Source organism: Ceratosolen solmsi, unplaced genomic scaffold (genome assembly GCF_000503995.2).
Source record: "Ceratosolen solmsi marchali unplaced genomic scaffold, CerSol_1.0 scaffold10, whole genome shotgun sequence".
Classification (NCBI taxonomy): Eukaryota; Metazoa; Arthropoda; class Insecta; order Hymenoptera; family Agaonidae; genus Ceratosolen; species Ceratosolen solmsi.
The window spans coordinates 11,807,545-11,829,459 of NW_011948412.1; the positions used below are offsets into that span (position 1 = coordinate 11,807,545).

Here is a 21,915-nt window from a genome sequence, read left to right on the forward strand (position 1 = left end):
TATATATATATATATATATATATATATATATTGCATTGTTACAGCTTAAGCCTTAAACAAGAATAATTATTCATAATTAAGGGAGAAATTAAAAAATTTTCTAAATAATCCATTTGAGCAGAAAAGGTGGTGTGTGAATGAAAAAGAATAATAGTCGGGGGGAGCCGTAGGTTTGGGAGGTAAAAGGCAATGATTGTCGCGTGCCAAGGCGTAACCGAATCCGCATTGTAAAGTATCTTCGGCAAACATGTGGAGCCATTCAGCAGACAAATTCGCACTCAAACTCCGTAAAACACGATAAAAGTGTACAGCCAGCTATTCAATAAACTAAAGCGAAGAGGCCATGCAAGTCAAGCTAACGAGGCACGTCGAAAGAAAGCGATCTCCGCGAGATTAGGAAATGGTAAGAACAACTAAGAAGCGGCGGCTCTCGAATGGCTTTAGCACCCAATAAAGCCAAGCAAATGTGCTTTTAATGTAAAAAGAGCGAATTAAGTAAGAAACGCGTGTGTCGGCTCGTTTCCTACTTTTTTCAACTTCGAATACGATATAGGAGGTCAAAAAAGGATGGAAAGGTTATATAAAAGGAGGATGAGCGCGGTGCTGGACCTTTGTAGTTTTCGTTCTTCTAGTCTCGTTTGTGGAACAAGTCGGCGGATACCAAACGCCGAAAACAAAGACCAGAGCCACTCTTCTCTTTTTCTCTCGTATCTCACCGACCGAATATTTAAAGAGTTGGGCTTATAATTACTTCCGACCTCTCGAAGATCCGCGCGGCAATATAAATCCGAGTTCGAACGTCTCGTTTCGTATTCCTCTCTCTCTCTCTCTCTCTCTCTCTCTCTCTCACACCTCTTTTCTTTCTTTTCTCATTTTTACCTTATTTTAGAGCTCTAACGCACAACGATGTACAATAGTTCCACGAATAAAAACATCATCATTGGAGAGGAGAAATTATTCGATCGTTTCAAGAAAAGTATAAGGCGTTGGGAGTTTACGTGTAACATTTGAAAAATTAGTGGAGAATGTCATTTTTTTTTTGTTTTTTTTTTTTTTTTTTTTTTTTTTTTTATCTAAAGATTTCATTTTAGAAATGAATAGAATTTGAAGTCATAATTAAGCCACAAAATCTTATTATCGCCCCTTGATACATTACAGAATTTGCCATATTTTCTTAAGCTCGCAAGATTTATCGATCCTCTTAAATAATGTGTGAAAATTGTAGTAAAAATGAAGTATAAGCAACGGCTATTAAAAAGTTGTCTGATGAAAATCAATATTAATGAGGAAGTTTAAACTAATTAGCATTATGATATGAATATTATAATAACTTAATTATTAAAAATCGAATTTATAGTTTTTTTTTTATTTTTTTTTTGTTTTTTTTTTGTTTTTTTTTGTTTTTTTTTTTTTTTTTTCATTAGAAAATTAACGTAGTTTATAAGAAAATCATTGAATAATTGACATTTCGACGAAACTCTGTAATAAATAATTATAGCCACGTATAGCCATAACAGCTAAAACATTAAATTTTCGAACATTTTCACGCTCGAACCCATCCAATCTCGCTTGACCCTTTTCCCAAATCTGAAATTTGTAGTCTTTTCACCACCGAGAAGGTATGCTGGGTGCCCAGCTCCGTACTTTTATATCCTCTTCCTTCTTTATTCCCTGCTATACCAAACTTACATGCCCCCCCTCTCACTCTCTCTCTCTCTCTCTCTCTCTCTCTCTCTCTCTCTCATTCCCTCTGGCTTAATCGCTCGCCCTACACAGAGACAACATAATGTTTCTCCCTCTTCTCTCAATTCTTCTCTCAAACTCTCATTCAAACATTCTCATTTCGTTACTTTTCGTCTCTTCTACACTCTCTCATTTTGTCACTCTCTCACTTACTCCTCAGCCTCGTATGTCTTTTCGACATCCGTCGCACTGTGAATTATGAGGGAGAGGCGTGCGCAAAGATGAAATAGCTTTTATTTCCCCTGTAGTAGTGAAACATCGAGTAAACGATACATTTGCCTATAACACATTCACGATGAGCATGAAAATATTATTCATATTGTAAATATTTAAGTTGTAATGATATTTTAAATGTAACATCGAAAATAAATTTATATAAGTACCAAATTATTTATTAATTATAAAAATTTCATTTTACATAAAAATTACTGTATCCTATTAACTTAAGATTTAAATATATGTTTTGTGGGGGTGGGTGGGTGTGTGTGTGTGTGTGTGTGTGTGTGTGTGTGTGTGTGCGCGTGTGTGCGTGCGTGTCAAAACTACCTATCTATTCTGGCGAAAATCATATTTATTTTTTGTTTAACTTTTAATGTGTGAATAAGTTTTATTGAAAGTACCTCATCGACAATATTATGCTTCTTTACGTGTATTATCTTACATATATCATTATTCCTCTATTAATAATCATACAAATATATCAATTGTAAAAGATTACACATCTGGTAATCAAAAGTAGATTAATAGTCAAATTAGTTGTAGAGGGTGTATGAAATAATTAAGCAAAACTAAAAGATCGAGAATAATGGTCTTGTAATAAGATAAATACTTATCTATTAATAAAGTGTCAGAAATTACACAAAACTATTTAATGTGTATCGACCTGAAAATCCACCGAATGCGATACGCATCTTAACCGATCTTTTTCATTTCTCGCAAGTCACCCAAAAATAATTTATAACCTAGAGGATCAGCTAAACGACCTGTCCAACTTAACCAAACTCAAAGCTAATTTCATTTAACGCCTAGCCTTGCTCTTTCTTAAGTACTTCTAGCAAAGGATGATTTAGAGCAGTATATACTGAAATCTACTCCATCAATTCCCTTTTCACTTCCATTTCCTATTTTGCAATCTTGTCCTTTTCGAAGCCAAAGACATTTCCGTTCTTTTAAATGGAAAAAATATATGCGTGCGTGCGTGCGTGTGTATTTGATACATGAAAAAAAAAAAAAAAAAAAAAAAAAAAAATAAAAAAAAAACAAATTTCATTGTATTGATAATATATTGTTTGTAAATAAAAAAAGAAAAAACGAAGTAAAAAAAGTAGTCACTCGAGTAGGCAGTTGTTAAAATCATTAAACTAAATGTACTCATGACCAAAGTATCTCTTAATTAGTTTATCAAATATTAACAGATAATAAAATTCGTATCACTTGTAAAAATCTATAAATTTCAAGTAGTATAAGACGATTGGAATAATTGCGGCGCATAATACCATAACAGTTGATAATTATACGTAACGACTTGAACGCTTGAGTAGGCAAACATTGAACATTCTTTGAAGATTCTGATTTTAAGATCGGAGTGGAAATAATCTTTTTCGATAAAAGCTGCAAACAATTGTACACAAATGTTAAAATTTGCTGACGAAACAACGCGGCGCGGTGCCTTTCTACCTCGTTCTCTTTAATTTTAGGTAGTATGAGCTGAGACTTTTTGAACGAAAAAAAAAAAGTAGTGTGCCCAGTCGACGAGAGAGAGAGAGAGAGAGAGAGAGAGAGCGAGAGAGAGAGAGAGAGAGAGCGCGCGCGAGGGATAAGACAGAGAAATCGTTTCTTTCGCCACGGCACTGAAAGTAATTCGATGGCCTCGTTAATGTCTGGTTTTATTGATTTGGGTCGAGCGTAAATCCAAAATTATGTCTTTTAGTGTCAGAGAAACGTGCTGTGGGCCATGCGTAATGCGAGCTTGGAGTCTACCTACCGCATCACACATGGATTTTTCGTATATTGTTTTTTGTGTAGGCGTATCATATACATAGAAGATTGGCCGTGATTTTTCGTGAGGGGACCATAACGGAGAAATTAGTTACACGGTAAGTTTTGTAATCCTGATGAACTGTAAACACGAGGAAGGTGTTAATGACTGGGCGATATAGCATGAATGTAAACAGCCTCTTTGGCTCGTGCCATTTTTCATACAAATTAGATTATTAATATTATCGCTTGTCGTTAATGAGCAAATTCTTCCTCATCGAGGGCAAATAATTAATCGTTTGGATTCATTAAGTAAACAAAGTTAAATAATAACGATTGTTAGTGATTTCGTTATTTTTCGGCCAACTTTAATCGTTTCCATTTCAATTCAATTTCGCTTTTCGATTTGACACTTTTTGATTTGAGATTCTGAGAGAAGGTTTTGAAATAATTCTCATAAACTCCCAGGTTGTATCATAGGCTCAACTAATATAGGAGAGATGAGAACTTTTCATTATTAGGGGCCCGAATTATACGGCATACTGAGCGTATAATTGAAAGCTCGTGGAATCGCTGGTAATAAATTATAATTAAATGTAAAAAAAAAAAAAAAAAAAAAAGAAAAGAAGAATGAAGCGCGTTACTATTTATCTCGTGCTACTCGAGTGCTGATGATTAGATTTAACAGAACTGTGCTCCATGCATTCACATTGTACCTTTCGCTTTAAAAATGCAGGATCGTTGGGGGTAAGAGTGGTAACCGCAAATCAATCAGCAACGCCTTAAAACATAAAAATTCGAGCGTTTTTCACGAGCATCATTATTCGGTAGAATAAGCAACGTTGATAATCGAGTTCGCGCGTTACGAATATAGATCGACAAATGGCTCTTGTGATGTTCTGAGATCGCTGGGACGGACTCGTAGCAACAAACGGGGCGCATCAACACGACAGGGAGTCCGCGTCAGAACGAGGAATAACCTGAATAAAGAAAGCCGAAAAAGCGAAGGTGGGGTTGACGGTGGATCGGGAAGGATATCGGGAAGGGATTACGAGGAGGGTGGGGGAATGAGAGGATAGAGCGTTATGGGGATGGGAGAGACGCAAGAGTGAGAGAGAATTCATAAAATTTATGCAGGGAGCTACTTTGCGCGTCTCGGGAGTCGGAGTCACGCGAGTGCGTCGAGACGTATTTGCGTTTTTCGTGAAGCGATTAATTGCCCGGTTGCAGCGTCCGCTAGCGATTTTATCGGCCGTCGTAACCTCGGGCGACGTCTCACCCGTCATCTCTAATGGCAGAGACGCGAAATCAAAAGGACCAAGACGCGGTAGCGGACTCGTGAGCCTCGTTTTTTCAACGCTCTTTCTTGCCGGTGCACAGTCGAGATACGAATAGATAGATAGATAGATAGATAGATAGATAGATAGATAAATATAGAGAGGTAGAGAGGTTGAGAGATAGAGAGAGAGAGAGAGAGAGAGAGAGAGAGACAGACAGACAGAGAGAGAGAGAACGGGCTGTCCCGTCCGCCATCATTATCCGGCATGACAAAGCGCCTCCGCTTCTTCATAGGCTTCTCCTGGACGCATGTGCCAGGCTTTTTCTCTTGGTCTGCCGCCTATTCTTACACCTACTTTTCACACGCTACCCAATGGCCGAGACGCTGTCCTGCCAGTCATCGAGCGCGGCTTTCGTCATCGATTATTTCGATTGGACGCCGTCGTCTACACTGGGCGACGCGGAACCCGAGGCTATTGACGGCTCGAGTCATGTTTCGCGAGCCGAACAAAGACTCCCGGCGCCCTTAATGAATTCATTGTTTATGCACATCGAGGACACATCGATGGATTATTCGGAGCACCAGTCGTCCATTTCTTAGACAGCCGCGTTTACCACGAAGCTTGTAAATAATGCATAAGCTACTTGACCTTGCAGCGATCGCTCATTAAATGATATATAATGATCATATCTCACGATACTCTGTTGCGTTATTGTCCTAATACAATGTTTGGGACGACGAGCATTTTAGCCGAAAGGCTTCAATTTATAATGCTGCAATTTCCTTCCAGCGGGAGAAGGAAGGAGCCATCTAGTTTACCGTGCCTACTCTACTTGAGAATCTATATACCTCGGAGTGCGTAGTCGAGGCAATTTTACAATAATTGTCCGTGCGATCATGTGGGACAGGATTTATCAAAGAATCGCGTTGAATGGTGAATGTGAGGCACCGCGACTTCTGCGACATATTGGATAATGATTATGATGATTATGATGATGATAAAGAAGAATGGGAGGTAGGACAGCGGTGATTGGTGTATGAGAGACGAGATGCGAGCGGGAGGTCGTTCGAAAGCTCTCGAGAATGTTTGGGTGGAAAATATCTGGACCGTTACGGGCGAGTCACTGGCTCACGACGAATGCACTTTCAACGAAAGGGTCGGGAAGGAGACCTAAAGGAGCTTGGCGACATGAGCCTACAAAAAACTCGTACGTCTATTTGCCTGCTTAATTGGTGTGCGAGGCTAATGCTTTTCCCGCCATAAGAGGTGTCGAGGAGTGAGAGAGATAAAGGAAGAGATAGAGAGATAGAGAGATAGAGAGAGAGAGAGAGAGAGAGAGAGAGAGAGAGAGAGAGAGAGTATGGAGAAGAAACGCAAACGCACCCATGGGAACAACCTCGATTTTATAGGCAGCAGCTGATTGCAGAGGTGCCACATTCATTGGTCGTATTTTTTTTTGTTTTTTTGTTTTTTTTTTCATTATCGTCTCCCCTTTGCTTCTTCTTGCTCCGTATCTTCCTTTTATCTCCCGTCGCCCTTGCTCCGAAGACACGTTAATTTCAATGCAATGAAGCTTCTGACTGTCTCTTCTCCTTCTCTCGACCCCACTCCACCCACTCCACCCCACTCCACCCCACCCCACCCCACTCCCCTCACCACTCACCACCTTGTTGATGACTACGAATTTCGGATCAGCCCGTTTGGAAAGTTGCTCGGATTATAAAAGATTCTTCGTCGGATTATGCCGTTGCTTTGTAATAATTTATGCATTTGAAAATGCTGGTGGAAATGGTAATAATAGATAATGGCCAACGTAGAGGAATATTATTAAATTTACATATGTTAATAATATATATGATATTTATTATAGCGGATTTTAATGACAAGCGCAGAAAAATGATTTATTCATTATATTTGCTGTTGGATTAAATTAAAAAAAATTTTTACTATAACGCTATGGTCACGATTATTAGTTAGTTAAGGCGGTTATTGAGTTATTTCAAACTTTACAAAGTAAGATGGTATTTTAAGGTAGATAGTGACATTTTGTACATATTTCATTAGATTCACCTTTATAGCCAACTAATGCATAATGTTTCATGAAAAGTGACAAAAGAAACTATTGCATATAAGAAAAATATATATATAAATATGATGAAAAAGCACGAGAAGAAAGGGACAATAAGGGCATTATAAATTATATTTATCCATACGAGGTAATAGATTATTAGAATATTATATTATTAATATTGAATTTTTCTTAGCATATATCGACTAATTTTACACATTCTCGAGATTGAACTTCATAATCTTGTGAAAATAATCATAGAGCATTAGTTTTATTTAACACATAAATGCCCAATATATTTACAAATATAATAAATTATAACTTTTCACATTAATAAGAAATATTGTTATTACCCTGTGTTAATGTTGTACTTTTAATGTTTAACTTGGAATACCTTGATTTACATAAATAATTTGCGCGGCGATCCTACGATGATTTAAATTAAAAATTTACAATTATCCGTTCTATTTATTTAAAGAAGCTCAGCAGTTTATTCATAAAATAACAATTTACATTCGTAATATAAAATTCTGAAATAATTATCATAAAAAACATAAGGTTAATTTAATTCCTCGATTAAGCGCACTTAAAATTATAAGTGTGAGGAATGTGATAAATATCGATGATAAATATCATAAATTACGTCCATTTATCATTTAATTATCGCACTTACTTTATACCAACAATTCCATCCTATATTTTCAACAATTTGCATTTTCACACTCCAAGCAACGATAAATTAAGCTCTTGTTATAAAGCCCTACATTTTCGGGATTAGCGAATTAAACGGAGAGAAGAATTAATAAAATGAAATATATCCACAACAATGGGAATCATTTATAAATCGTATCTATTTATCGAATACGCGCTTACACAACGTGAAAGACACGTGGACTAAGTAGTCCTTTGACCATAGATGATTTTCATTTCCGATAAGATTATCATCGCCTGAAAAAAGTTTGCCGTATTGAATGCAAAGGAAAAGAAAAGATAAGATAAAAGAAAGACGAAGAAAGAAAGGAAAAGAGGAGAAAATACAAAATGCTCCATCAACATCGTCATAAATCGTAACGCGCGCACATACACTCATAGCGAATCAGATCGACTCTTTGTGTTTTATCGCGTGTTGAATTAAACGCTTCACGGTGTTCACTGATCGCATTGTCGGTAGGCGCGTGTATGTGTCATTAAATACACGTCAGGGGAAACACTTTATTCGCTCCTACAAGCGCGAACAAGTTGGCCACAATAATTCGGCGATCGAGAACGAGTTAGAGGCATAGGAGGGAGGGAGACGGAGAGAGCCATTCATCGCATGCCGCAAATTGCTTCAAATATTTACGCAATTGGCATGATGATAACCGCATTACGTGATTATGTACGCTCGTTACGCGCTCACTCGCGAACCCATTGCCCGTTCACCCCGAGCCAGCGCTCCCCCTTCCCCAGCCGCCGGAACCCACCTGCCTCCCGCTCACCCGCCTACGCCACCGCCACCGTCACCGCCGCCGCCGTCGGCTTTTCATCTACTGCGGCTCGAGTAAGCGACGAGGTAGGATTTATTAAAGCGAGTATCGGCGCATCGACATTGCTGAAACGCATGGATGCTCCTGAATTTCCGTCGCGCTGCCATATTATCTTTTTCCAAGCTCTTCTCGCCCTTGGCCGTTTTGCGAAATCTGTGTCGCGCGTCAACATTAATAGCGAACAAAGTGCCTTCGTCAAAAAGCGACAATTTCACTGCTGCATCTTTGCCTCCTTCATCTGCCGCCGTCGACACGTTTCTTCCCCCCCCCCCCCCCCCCACTCCCCTTCCCCCCCCCCCGAGGACCACGTCCACGCAACCTGCTGCCATGACGACTGCGTTTTAATATTCTTGCAAATGAGCTTGACTGGTCAGCAGCATCGATTTCCCTTCTCACCCGTCATTATTAAACACTTTTCATTTACAGAAGCGGAATATCGACGCGATGCTTATCGTTTCAACGAGCCAATTTCTCTCACTCCCATTCGTGTACATTTCAATAGATATTTATTTGATCCTTAAATGTCATTATATCTTCGTCAAATATTCTACATAAGCATTATCATATATCGGACAGAGGGGACAAAATTTCAATTCAAATATTGAATAATTTCGAAAATTACGAAAATTTCTTTTAATACACGACTCTTATGTATATCCACGGCTTTTATCATAATTGATATATACAATATATTTTATAAAGTAAGCTGCACGTAATTATTTAAGTTAAATATTGTAGATATAGTGGTCAGAGTAATAATGTATGTGGCCGCTCGTTATTCTATCATACTATGATATTAGTATACACCAATGTTATAATAGGATCTATAGTTGTGCAATGGGGATGATATTTTTATGTAACGATTTTCTCTCATACGAAATTCCCTCGCAATATTTTGTATATCAATAGGTAAGATTAAAATAGTTGGAAAATATGATGGAAATACGATAATGAATGATAATGATACACGGATATTCGTGCTATTATACATAGTTGTAGATCATTGACTGAAACACTTTGTTCGTTGTTTTGTTTAATTTACTATTTTAATTTTTTATCTTTTTAAATTTTCATCCTCGGCTTAAATAAATAAGTATATATACGTGAGCAGGAGTGCGCGCGAGCGCGCGCGCACGCGTGTAAATAATTGCTATATAATACTGGAGAGAAAAATATGCGTGTGCGTGTGCGTGCGTATAGTAGGAAATGCTTGTGACAGTAAAATCTATAATCATTTTTCTATATATTTTTCACGTGTTCATGCGCATGAAAAACTGGAAAGTCACGAGAAAATAATGCGAGACCGGAATACTTGAATCGAGTTTGCGTATCAAGTTTCAATATGTATTTTAGCTTATTTTAGTTAATACTCTTCACACTCTCAAACGTGTCCACCAATCTATTGATTTATTTATTAACAATTATAGTATATTTATTTTCAGGGGCACAAATTACAGTGAATTTATGCTTTCAAAGAAAACTAACGAGAAATCCATAAAATTGGCGTCAATGCTTATCGTGAATTCACATATCAAAGGCATCTCTGGAAAAATATTTCTGGCGAAAGTGAGGCGCAGTTTCTAACGTACGTACTAAGGACGCGAGCTGTAATTTTAAAGAAATTTCCTATTTTGTAGTGCTGGAATAAGGTCGTTGAAAATGTGCACGAGACTATGCCGCTACGACGAGTAAATTGTTAGTAAAAAGCACACAACGTGTTTTCCGCATATTTTTGCTTTTTCTGCTTTTAACTACGCGCGTGAGTGTTGAATTTAGCGAGCTTTTTGAGGATCAACGTTGCAACAACATTTCTAATTCACCAGGACGTATTTTGCGCGTGCCTTAAAATTATTACTACTTAGAGCTTATAGATTTTGAAAATTTCGATTGTAGCGATGGGCGTTCGACTGCTTGAGCTTTCTATCACGGCAGTGTAAAATTGTCAAAGAAATCGATTGCCGATGAAATGTCCCAACACCGCGCTATATCGTATTATAACCTACGAATGAAGTCGTTGAATACCTAGTGCATCGTGCCATGGTGTAGACGTACTTGCGCGTTACATTGAACAGTAGTAAACACATACGAGACAAATTTTTTGTCAGGAGGTGTCGATCTCCCATAATGCCCAGCTCCAAAGGCTTACGTGTGCCCGTCGTCGATCACCATCGCTCCCTCCTGCACGTCGCTTTTTCTTTCCGTTGCCTCTAATAATGTAGCGCGCTTCCACACATCCCGAGGAGAAAAAAAAAATGAGAGGATCCGAAGCAGTGTAATAGTGGTAAGAAAATCCGGCGTCGTCTCGGTCGCCAATGTAACATCCCGCTGTCGAACGATTACGTAATGTCGGGAACGCCTTTGCGCACAGGCAGAAAGAAAAGACGTAGAGACATGCGTGCGTATATACGTTCGTGTCTGTGTGCGCGCGGGCGCGTACGTATACAGTATATATACGGCACGCGCACGTAGAGTGACGTTACGTGCGATTTCCGCAAAATTCCTCCGTGTATGCGCGCTCGTGTGTGTGTGTGTGTGTGTGTGTGTGTGTGCGTGGACGCCTGGAAACTCGTGGGTTTCTCGGCTCTTTTATGACGCTGACTTTTCCATGAATTCTCAAAATTGCGCCCGTAAACGTATGGGTCATGTACGTGTGCACGCATTGGGGGCTTATGGGCGAAAGTCGAGCGCGCGAGCGCGATGTGAAAGGAATAATAATTGGCGTGCTCCTGTGGCACACGAGTGCACATGGGAGGGAGAGAGAGAAGGCGCGGTAAGGGACACAGCAAATGCTTCCCGGAAAATTTTAACGACCGAGCGCCTCCGCTCGCAGCTTAAGGTGCACCGGCCGATGTCGACTCCGGCGATCGTTACTCTATATATATATATATATATATATATATATATATATACACATGCTTTTGCGTTTACAACAGACAAACAAAAGAGTTGTCGTGTGTATTTCAAATATTACGAATTTGTTTATTGAATTCGACATTTGTGTGACACGGGACAACCCGAACGGATGCTCCAGTCTTCAATCTTAATTATTCCAGCCTAAAGCTCCGCTAATTCATTCAATCCTGATGTTTAAACCACTTGTTATTTAAACACTTTAATAAAAAAAAAATAATAATAATAAGAAGAAGAAGAAAAAGAAGAAGAAAAATCGTCACTATTCTTAACCAGATAGTAGACTTTTAAATGCATTTGCAATCGCATTGGAAAATTATGTATTTAGAAATTAATTTTGACTACCCGTGGTGGTGGTGGTAGTAATGGGTGGAGGAAAGATCATTTCAGCTTAAAAATTAAAAAATTTCGATTATTACGGATATTTTATATTATTTATCTCATTCGCTATCAACGTAGCAGCTTAAATTGCAAGGAATCGAAGGGAGAACGAAAAATATTTCAACATATAAACGAAAATATCTTAAACGCAATAGTAGGATATCGTGAACGAAATTCATTTGCAAATTCCCCCTACTCGCGACAAAAAGCCGTATGCGCGAAATTCACAACCAACTATCACGTATTATATCAAATGACTTTGTACAGAAGAGGATTTTTACTTCTTTGCACGTCTCCGAAAATTTCCCGAAAATATGCAACGTTCTTGCGACTCTCTAGCCACGAGGCAAAAATGCCTAATGTGCATTTGCCTGCATTCTGCAATGGTCGTAGTGTCTTATCGGCTCTATGGCGAAATTCCATTTCATTACGTAATGCGACGTTACAAGCGCACGAGCGCAAAATATCGGCAATAAAAGAAAAATCCGGCGCCGGTGGCGCGCGAGTCTACTGCTCTAAAAATTCGTTTACGAATGTCTTTCCGCGCGGAGAGCGTTTCTCCCGATAATCATTACCGCTTTTTATTATCCTTCGGGGCCTCATCGCTTTTTTCTTTACGATTTTTCACAGAATCGCGATCTTTCTGCAATACGTGTGTGCTCGAGCGCCGAGTATGCAAAAGGCTGCACTTTAAAATTTAGATACGATCTGTACCGAGAATATTTCGATAACTAGTAAACTTAAGTGTCTCTATAAAATTTTTGTCTCTGCGGGAGAAGTGAAAGCTACGGGGCGGCGCTCGATGCATCCAACCTCGCGCATTTTTATCCTTTCAAGACTTTCAATAATGTTCTTACAAATTCGCATCTATAAAATGCCAATTTAAGGAGTTAGACGTCTTTATGGGTAGACATAAGGATTAAGCATTTTGTTTTAGATGTATACTGGCTTAAATTACTCCTTTAAATTGACGAATTTAGATTAGACATTCGGTATGACTTCGGCGAAAGGCCGATGGGAAGGATCTGAAATAATCAGCCGTTCTCATTTATCAGATTTTATCGCCCCTCCCCCCTCTCTCTCTCTCTCTCTCTCTCTCTCTCTCTCTCTCTCTCGCTGTTTTATTAATTAATTATCGGAAAAACGTTGGAAATACTTTCCTATGCCAAGCTTATTCTTCAGCCGAGATTACTTTTATCGCTTCGAATTTTGTTTGGCTTGATTGCCGTCGTATCCAAACTGAAAAGTAAAAGAAAAAAACAATGTTTTACTCGACAGCGCTGCTTGAAAGCATTACAGTAGCCCCTAATCGAGCCATTCGTTTTGATTTCACGTCATTACACGTAACGTGCCATTTTCTTTTATTTCAGACTAGCGTTTAAGGGCTTGGAAACTTGAGATACATTATGACTCGGATAAATAACTCAAAATTAACGTCCATTAATAAAAGCCATTGTCATTTGATGAAGTGAGGTAGATTTTTCTTTAGTAATGTACGGCTTTCAAAAGAATTTCCTAAATCTCAAATATTTTTAGTTTTGCTATTTATTTACAAAGTATCGACAATCTTTAATAATCATCTATTTAACAACGCATTCGACGCTGTGCTTTTCCTTTCTTCGAGAAATGCTACTGACAGAAATACCTTTAAATTCTTTGTAAATGACTATATTTTCTTTAGAGATATCGTTCGTTTATACTTGTGTATGGTCATGATAATGAGTATGCACATCGTCGATTTATGCTTATTTAATTGAAATATCCTTAAACTTATCAGTGTTGCAAAAGAAAAAATTATGCGCAAAAATAATAAAATAGACGCTACGCTAATCGACTCTGACGCTAGTAATATTAACGTTGACAATAAAATATATTTACACTTTACGATTTTAAGTTAATCCTCGTGTATAATGTATTAATTATATAAATTTACCATATTTTACACGCACGCCCATACGCAGCACACACAAACGCACGCACATGCGCACGCACGCACGCACGCACGCACGCACGCACGCACGCACGCACGCACGCACACACACGAAAGAACACTGTTCTGAGGCAGGTGTTTGTCACTGCATACGCGCATACGTTTGCTTTTAACTAATTCATTGAAAAATAGTTATAACGATATATGCCGATTCTGCGGAGAAAGTTTCTGTTCCAGCAGATAACATCACTTTTCCTTTTTTTCTTTTCATATTATATTTAAAGGCTTTCTTCGAAAATTGAATATTCTTTTGAGCAGCATCGCCTTAACAATATTATAGATTTGTTTTCTTGCTTTGCCAGTGCTGAAATTTCTTAATTTTTCCTTTCTTTTCAACGATTATTTTCAACTCAACGCAACCAGCAACTATTATCATCACTTACGTGCATTTAAATTAATATGATGTTGCAATGTTGATTACGGCCCAACTTTATTTGCTCACTTTATATAGACTTTACTAGCATTGCAAATCGCCAATTAAAAAGTCACAAAACAATTTTCTTCCTCCATAAGTGAAATAAGAATAAGCTTAAGATAATCATATTAAATCAGTGTAAGAGGGTAAGGGTCAAAACAACGGCCCTCATTCCCTATTATTACGCACTCGTGTGCACGTCTGCACTTAAATTGTAAAGAAAATGAAAGAGAGAGAGAGAGAGAGAGAGAGAGAGCACGACATTGTAAAGGACTGTTTATTAATTTCGTTCAAAGCCATATATCCTTCCTCACCACCTTAACAATTATTCAACATTTTCCATAGAAGCGCGCGCTCTCGAATCCACGGACTTGCAGAATATTTCTTCATTGCACGCTAACGTAAACCGAGGAGAGAGATTTAGAAAGAGATTTAAACAATTGCATCCGCATGATAAAATGCGAGGTATTTTTCCTTGCAAATCGCAGATTATTGAATAAACAGCGTAAAGTCAATAGTCGAAGAAGACGATAAAGAGGTTGGGCCGGGGGAGGGGGAGGGGCTAAAGGGAGCGAACAATAGATAAAAATAAGGAGAAAAAATTTTGATCCCATAGCGTAGATGTAGTCGTAGATTGAAACGCTCCAATAAAGAAGAAGTTAACGCGCTCGATCGAACGCGAAATCATCTTTGATTGCATCTTCTGGTATTTGGGTCAGCGCGTGGAAAAGATGAGTGTAAGATTAAGCGACTCATCGTTTCGTATATAATGAATGAAAATAACGGATCGAGCGCGAGTGGGGTGGCGTAAATACGAAAGGTTTGCTTTAAAACTGAAAATTATTGTAATTATGAGAATTGATTGTCATACGGTGGAAGAGGGACGAGCTATGAATGTTGGGGCGACATCTAACTACGCTCATGGACAATTCAACGCGATGCCGACGACCGACGTATTACCAAATTGGTAATGTTGTGCTCTGCTTACCGGCAGATGCTCAGGTAGTAGGTAAGAGGAAACACGTATTTACTGTTGATCGGATATTGAAAATCGGTGAGATGTGCCGGTAAAATTATACGTTTGAGCAAGGTCGAATTAATGAAGCGCGTAAGTAACACACACGGATAAGATTATATCTCTTACATATATTTATACTATTAGGATAAATAATAATTTCATACGTCACTTTCTCCAATCGATCGTCTACTACCAAGAGAAATGTTCTTATTTGATATTTTGTTACTAGTATTGTTGCTGCTGTTGTCCTTGACCTTCTTATCGCCATTATTAATTGTTTAATTATTCGATATAAATTTGCTTTGCAGTTGTTATTTTAATAACTGAATAAATGAACCAACTAATTGCTTAAACTGTATGAGCAATCAGAATGACGAAAGTATAATAATAATAATAATAATAATAATAATAATAATAACAACAACAACAACAACAATAGTAATAATAATTAATAATAATAATAATAATAATAATAATAATAGGAATATTATAATATAATAAGGATAAAAGTAATAATGATTCTTGCCGAAGCGCGTGACAGAGTGAGATGGGGAGAGACGAAATTTCAGAACGCCATCACTATTTACAAATATAATCGTTAGCTTCGCGCAAAATATTATATCTCGAATGGTGGATTTGAGCTAATTGTCCTCAGGTTTTGGATTCTTACAACGTCCAGGTCGTCGTACGTAGCGTCGATCCTGGCTTGCTTATGGATCCTAAAGGTCGACCAAATGATTGGAGAGGAACAAAGATAGATTTAGATCTCCAGCATTTACCGTACCTAGTTAGTAGTTAAATAATCTAACAATACTGGAATTAATTTCGTTTTTTTTTTCTTATTTTTTTTTTGTTTTTTCGCTATTCTTCTCTCTGCGTGCTCATCAACTTTTATACACCGTCTCTTAACATTTACTTGATTGTTGCTTTAAAACCAAACAACAACAATATACGCATGTATATGTTCATATATATATATATATATATATATATATATGATTTTAATTATCGTATAGAAATGTTAATATTCAAATGCTCGAATATCGTATATTTAATTAATTCTAGTCAATTATTTATTAGCGAATCATAATAATATAATTATTTTGTTTTTTCTTTTCTTTTCTTTATTTGGCTAAGAACTTCGTAAAATATGAATATAATTATTATTTATAAAATCAATTCTATCAAAAGTGTTGGTTGAGGTTGATTATTTATTTTTTTTTTCTTCGACAATTTCGATGGGTGCATTTTTACGAATATACAAATAACGAGACAAAAGGAATATAAATGTAATGACTCTTTTTATTTTCCATCAGAATTTTAATTTTTCCATCACCACACATTCATATACAATTATTTTATATAATTTTTTCAATGTATATTTTGTGGATTTTATGCTTATGCTTGGACGAAAATAAGCATAATAAGAATACATTTTGCACAGAATTATCGTCATGGCTGCAGATTACTCGATCTTTTGTCTCTCGGCCATAATCCATTATCGAATCTGAAAATGTTTAATTATGAAACATTCTTCAGGCCTTAATTGACATTGGATAAATAACGCTAATGTTATTACTCGTTTAATGATCTGTGAAGGGGATCGTTACTACTGTAACCAGCCAACGTTCTCCATAATTCGGGTGGTCCTTCGATCGCTAATGGAAAGTGTTGCCAATTTTTTGTATCGCTTTCTTTTAAGAATTAATTATTTAAAAATAAAATTACATCAGTTGCGATCTATTTACCAGCATTATCGTAAAATATAGCTAATTTAATATGTCTAATGAAGCTTTGAGTTCAACTATATTTACGATATTCCATACGAATTAACTCCAATACTCACCCGATGTATAGGCAATTTTTCTTTTAACAATTTCATTCAGCTGATCCGAATCTTCGTACCAGGGATCATCGTGAGGCCCATTTGACTAAAGTGCAATAAAAGCATTCGATTAAATCAATGTTGTGCCGATAAAATAATTGAATATATAATGCTTTACATTTGCAACGAGAGCATTGTCACTTCTACCAATGCGTGGAATAGATTTGGCAATTTTTAAAAAGAATGCCGGAGGCTCTTTCGCAGCTGCTGCTGCGTGCGAATATCCAATAAATATCAGAATCATTGCAATTAACATGGCTGCAAATAAAGTAAGTATTAAAATTTTCTTAAAGGGATGAACATTGATTCACAAAAGGCCTTTAGAAAATCTGAGCAATTTATATAATTTTAAAATAAACAGAAAATATGAAACTTAAAATTTACCTGTTAAAGTGCAGCTCCTAATAATGGTCTGACAATTGGAATTCTTCATTTTATTTGAGGTAAATGGTATACTGTTTTGATGGACAGAATCGTTGGTTTATATATATCCTATAAAGTTCGATTAATTATAAATTGCGCTCACGTTTAAATATTTAAATTAAACAGGCCACTCGTCTCTTATTGTAATTTTATGGAATATATAATAGAATTATTATTATGTCGATGCTGTCGAATATTCGTGACAAATGATGTTTATAAATACAACAATTAAAAATAAAAAAAAAAAAAAAAAAAAAAAAAAAAAAAAAAAAAAAAAAAAAAAACTATAATAAACTTCCCACGATACAAAGAATAATTTTTACTCTCACTTGATACATACTTTATTATTTGCTATTGTTCATACAATAATCGATATTCGCACGACAAATATTATATAAAATTACGAAAGAATTTTTATAAATAAATTGTCTTGGCGGAATTCTGAATTTCTAGTATTTCTAGTAATGACGTTCGACATATGTTCGACATACTCATGGTATTTGGTTGAATTTTTATTACTGTTATTAGGCGTTTAAACATTTTCATTAACTAATAAGAGATTTGATTTAGTGAGTAATTTCGTTGGTTTTACAATGACAACGATATAATGGCTAATGAGAAAATTATAATAATAACAATTTAATAATATTAAATTGTAGTAATGTGTAATAATAATCATCGTGTTGGTTGTTTCTTCGATAACATGCTTCCCATCGTGTCTTAAACACGATGGCGTTGTTCCATGTAGATGATGCAGGTAATAATAGCCCTTATCCTTCTTTCACGAATGTTAAGTACTTAAATTTTTAAACAAACAAATTGAATTTACGTATACGATATTAGCATGAATTTGCTATAGTAAACATTGCATCTAAGTAATTGTGTTTCGATTGGTATTCTTTTTCTTTACATTTGTACAACTTATTACTTAAGGCATCTGCAATACCTTAAGTAGACAATTAAAAAGGGATTAATTTGTTGCCCATAAAAATACATTCAATATTTCATTTTATTTCTTAGTTAGCCGTTAAAATTTATAAAAATTACTGGTACATTCAACTATTATATTTACACCGCATAATTTTCACCGCATAATATAGTGTTGTATAGTATAGTAAATAGATATGGTTTTTTAAAATTTAGTACATTAAGTATAAAATAGTAATTATTAATTGCATTAATATCCGCGCGTACACACGTACGCGCGCGCGCGCGCGCGCACGCACTTTATGACAATATATTTATATTCGTATTTTTGTGCGTGGGTGTGTCCGAGGTTTTAAGCAGGTTAGCAAATGATTAAAAATGTAATAATAATTGATAATTAGATATTTATTGAAGAGATGTTACATCTTTAAGATTTATCATAGCGCTAAATGATTTATAACGTAGATAATGTAGTGACATCGGCATTATTTATTCATCGAAGCTTAACATTGCCATTAAGCATTCATACATAATGACTAAGAAGAGAGATTGAGATTTTTATGAGATTCATGGTTTTCAGTCTACGGGGTAAGTTGATCCTTTTTTTACTTCAAGTATCTTCAGTTGGAATCTTGATGCGCGTACCATGCGTTGCAGTTATCCCTTGCTATCTCGCATATTGCATCCATGGCGCGGTTGGCAATATCGTAATCTGTTAAATCAGAAAAATCATTAATATGAATAGCACGTAATAGCCCTACGTAATTGCTAACAATTATTTTCTGCCCTCACAATGTTTATTGCAATTCATATATTTTTACGCCTACTAATATACGCATTCGTAATCGCGTATTATAAACTTTGTAAAATACGAGGATGGGATAATTTTATTTGTCATTTAATATCATTCGTCATGTGAATACATTGAACGCGAACATTTAAATATGTTTTGTTTTTCATTTCTTTTTTCTGTTTTATTTTTTTTCCTTTTTTTTTTCTTCTTCTTCTTTTTATCTTTTATTCTAAATTCATGGCTAATAATTATAGTGAATTGAAAATATTGAAATGGTAGGAATGATTTGCCTGGCGATGTTATTCACACGAAGCTCTGCGATTCTGTAAATTTGGAATCAATTTACTCACCAGAAATGGAATTGGCGCGTTTGCCGAAAATGCTTCCGTTGAAAGGCGGTTTTCGATAGGCAGCATTAACATGAAATATCGACACTGCCGCTATAACCAGCAGCACCAACATTAAACGAATAGCCGACATTTTCGACTGACTAGCTTATCTAAAACATCAAAATTTCTTCGTAAAACAAATGATACTTATTTGATCAAAAAATCGATGACAATTAAATCATCATAGAGAATAAGATAAAAAGAAAAGAAAAACATTTGCCATTTTGTCCTAATTCATATAAATAATGATCTTTGCTACGAGTAAATGAAATGTGTTAAATGTTTTTTAAAGTCAGACAAGTTGTTCTTAAACGGAGTACGTTGAATGAAATTAATTAATGTTCAGTGCAACGGTTAAATGAATGCCCGATTTCCCGAAAATAAAATGGGTGGCAAAGTGTTCTCCAAGTAAGCGAATAACAAAGTAGTGCTCTACCGGGTTATTGTCCAATGTTTTTATTGTAAACGACTAACCGACAATAGAAGCTCCAGTCATGCATACAAATTCGGTTCAGTTTAGAGATATTTGCGTCGGATCATGTGCTTGATGAAAAGAAAACCGTTGCTCGATTCGATAAAATAGTGGATCGCGTTGATTTGGGTAAGTACATGAAATTTGCATTAGTAACAGATATTACGGACATTGGCCCCTTACGTTGTCAAATATTTTTGCAGAGAATTCGATGGATCATTGTTGACAAATGTTAATCTATCGGTAAAAATCAATAGTTAACTATGATTAAAAAATGTTTATTATTGACAGAATGCTTATTGCACTTTACTTTGCTTCACCCGTAAAGTTAAAGTAAAAGGTTTCGAAAGCATATAAAATTTCTCGTTTCACCAACTTTGTTTATTTAAGAGATAATTAAAAATCTAAAAAATTATAGAAAACTGATGTACTTAATTTATGTGTACGTACTACAAGAATCTTTATAAGCAAATGGCAAGAGCACATTTATACAAACAGAAAATAAATAAATTAAAATTAAAAGAAAAAAAGAATTCCCAAACAAATGTAAAATACTTAGATGAAAGATGCGTACTACAGACGATGGGATGGATGGCAGATGACAGATGGGAGCAGACTGTTTCTGAACCGTAGAGACAAGTAAACTGACGACGAGTTATCGAAGATCCGCTCCTTTATATCGTGGTTGAGGGCTCTATCATCGTCCAACAAAAATATAGTGCACAACTAAATAATCCGATAAGGTCATATATTGTCAGGCTATCACGGACAACAATATAATTATAAGTTTTCTCATAGACTCGATAGACTGGAAAATCTCTAGAGAAATTGGCGCTTCTTAATTCCCCCCCCCCCCCCCCCCCCTCCCCACCTAACAATGGATCAACAAATGCAAGAACATTTTAACAAATCATTTTTATATGAAGTATGTATATATATATATAGATATAAAAAATTAAAAAAACTGTTAATTTTCATTTGTTTTTCGCAATTAAATGAATCACACTTAAATTCGAAAGTGTATTTTGGTTTGAAATTTTGTTTTCTCATTCTTGTCTTTTTAACAAATTAAAATGACACTTATTATTTATACTCTCCATGATCGTGTATTTTAAAAGAAAAAAAAATTTTAACCCACTTTTAACTTTTCATATTTTGTTTAAAAATTAACTCGATAAGGTCAATAATATCATAAAGACAAAAAAAACAACATAAAACATTGATTTCAGCTAATAATAATCCTACGTAATTCATTAGAAACTAGAAAAAATTTTGCTTGTGTAAAAGCAATTAGCATTAACATGATTTGTAAAACTGTCTAACCGTTAAATTAATTCCACTCAGGTTTAGCTTCATTTATTTAACTACCCGTGCGCTATTTTATATTAGATCTACGATATTTTTCAAACAAGACCCGTATAACGATTTACAATACACACGCGCGCGCGCGCACACACACACACATACACATGTATATATACCATTCAATTGAAACAATCTCCTTTCTTTTAGTTTAAAAGCAATATAAACATTATTTAATTTTTCTTACATTTCAATAAAATCATTTAACTTAAAGATTTCGTATTTCACAACTTTAACTTTGCAATTAAGCACATAATAAAGAAAAATAACAAGCGCTTTATTAAGTGTTATAATAATTTATTTTATGTTTTATAAAAACATACATGTTCTGTTAGAAGAAAAAATGTTTAATCAGG

The 21,915-nt window shown here is 35.8% G+C and overlaps 2 protein-coding genes across 2 annotated transcripts; both read right to left on the reverse strand.

Annotated features, from left to right (window-relative positions):
- Nucleotides 1-16,716: 16,716 nt before the first annotated feature.
- Nucleotides 16,717-17,626, reverse strand: Eth (ecdysis triggering hormone). Its single transcript, XM_011502981.1, has 5 exons — nt 17,578-17,626; nt 17,312-17,451; nt 17,155-17,239; nt 16,888-17,002; nt 16,717-16,815 (listed from the first exon to the last, which is right to left on the reverse strand). The coding sequence occupies exons 1-5, from the start codon at nt 17,624-17,626 to the stop codon at nt 16,761-16,763; spliced, it is 444 nt and encodes a 147-aa protein (XP_011501283.1). The 3' UTR covers nt 16,717-16,760.
- A 1,510-nt stretch (nt 17,627-19,136) lies between these two features.
- Nucleotides 19,137-19,829, reverse strand: SIFa (neuropeptide SIFamide). Its single transcript, XM_011496187.1, has 2 exons — nt 19,687-19,829; nt 19,137-19,255 (listed from the first exon to the last, which is right to left on the reverse strand). Exons 1-2 carry the CDS (start codon nt 19,814-19,816, stop codon nt 19,164-19,166), a joined length of 222 nt encoding a protein of 73 aa, XP_011494489.1. The 5' UTR covers nt 19,817-19,829; the 3' UTR covers nt 19,137-19,163.
- Nucleotides 19,830-21,915: the final 2,086 nt, after the last annotated feature.

Excerpts from the sequence above, each read along its gene's own strand:
- Eth (XM_011502981.1), bottom strand. The coding sequence starts at position 17,626 with ATGAAGAATTCCAATTGTCAGACCATTATTAGGAGCTGCACTTTAACA. Across the intron at positions 17,240-17,311 it reads ACAATGCTCTCGTTGCAAAT|TCAAATGGGCCTCACGATGA; the intron begins GTAAAGCATTAT and ends ATTGCACTTTAG. Across the intron at positions 16,816-16,887 it reads CTTCACAGATCATTAAACGA|ATTCGATAATGGATTATGGC; the intron begins GTAATAACATTA and ends AAACATTTTCAG.
- SIFa (XM_011496187.1), bottom strand. The coding sequence starts at position 19,816 with ATGTCGGCTATTCGTTTAATGTTGGTGCTGCTGGTTATAGCGGCAGTG. Across the intron at positions 19,256-19,686 it reads ACGCGCCAATTCCATTTCTG|ATTACGATATTGCCAACCGC; the intron begins GTGAGTAAATTG and ends CTGATTTAACAG.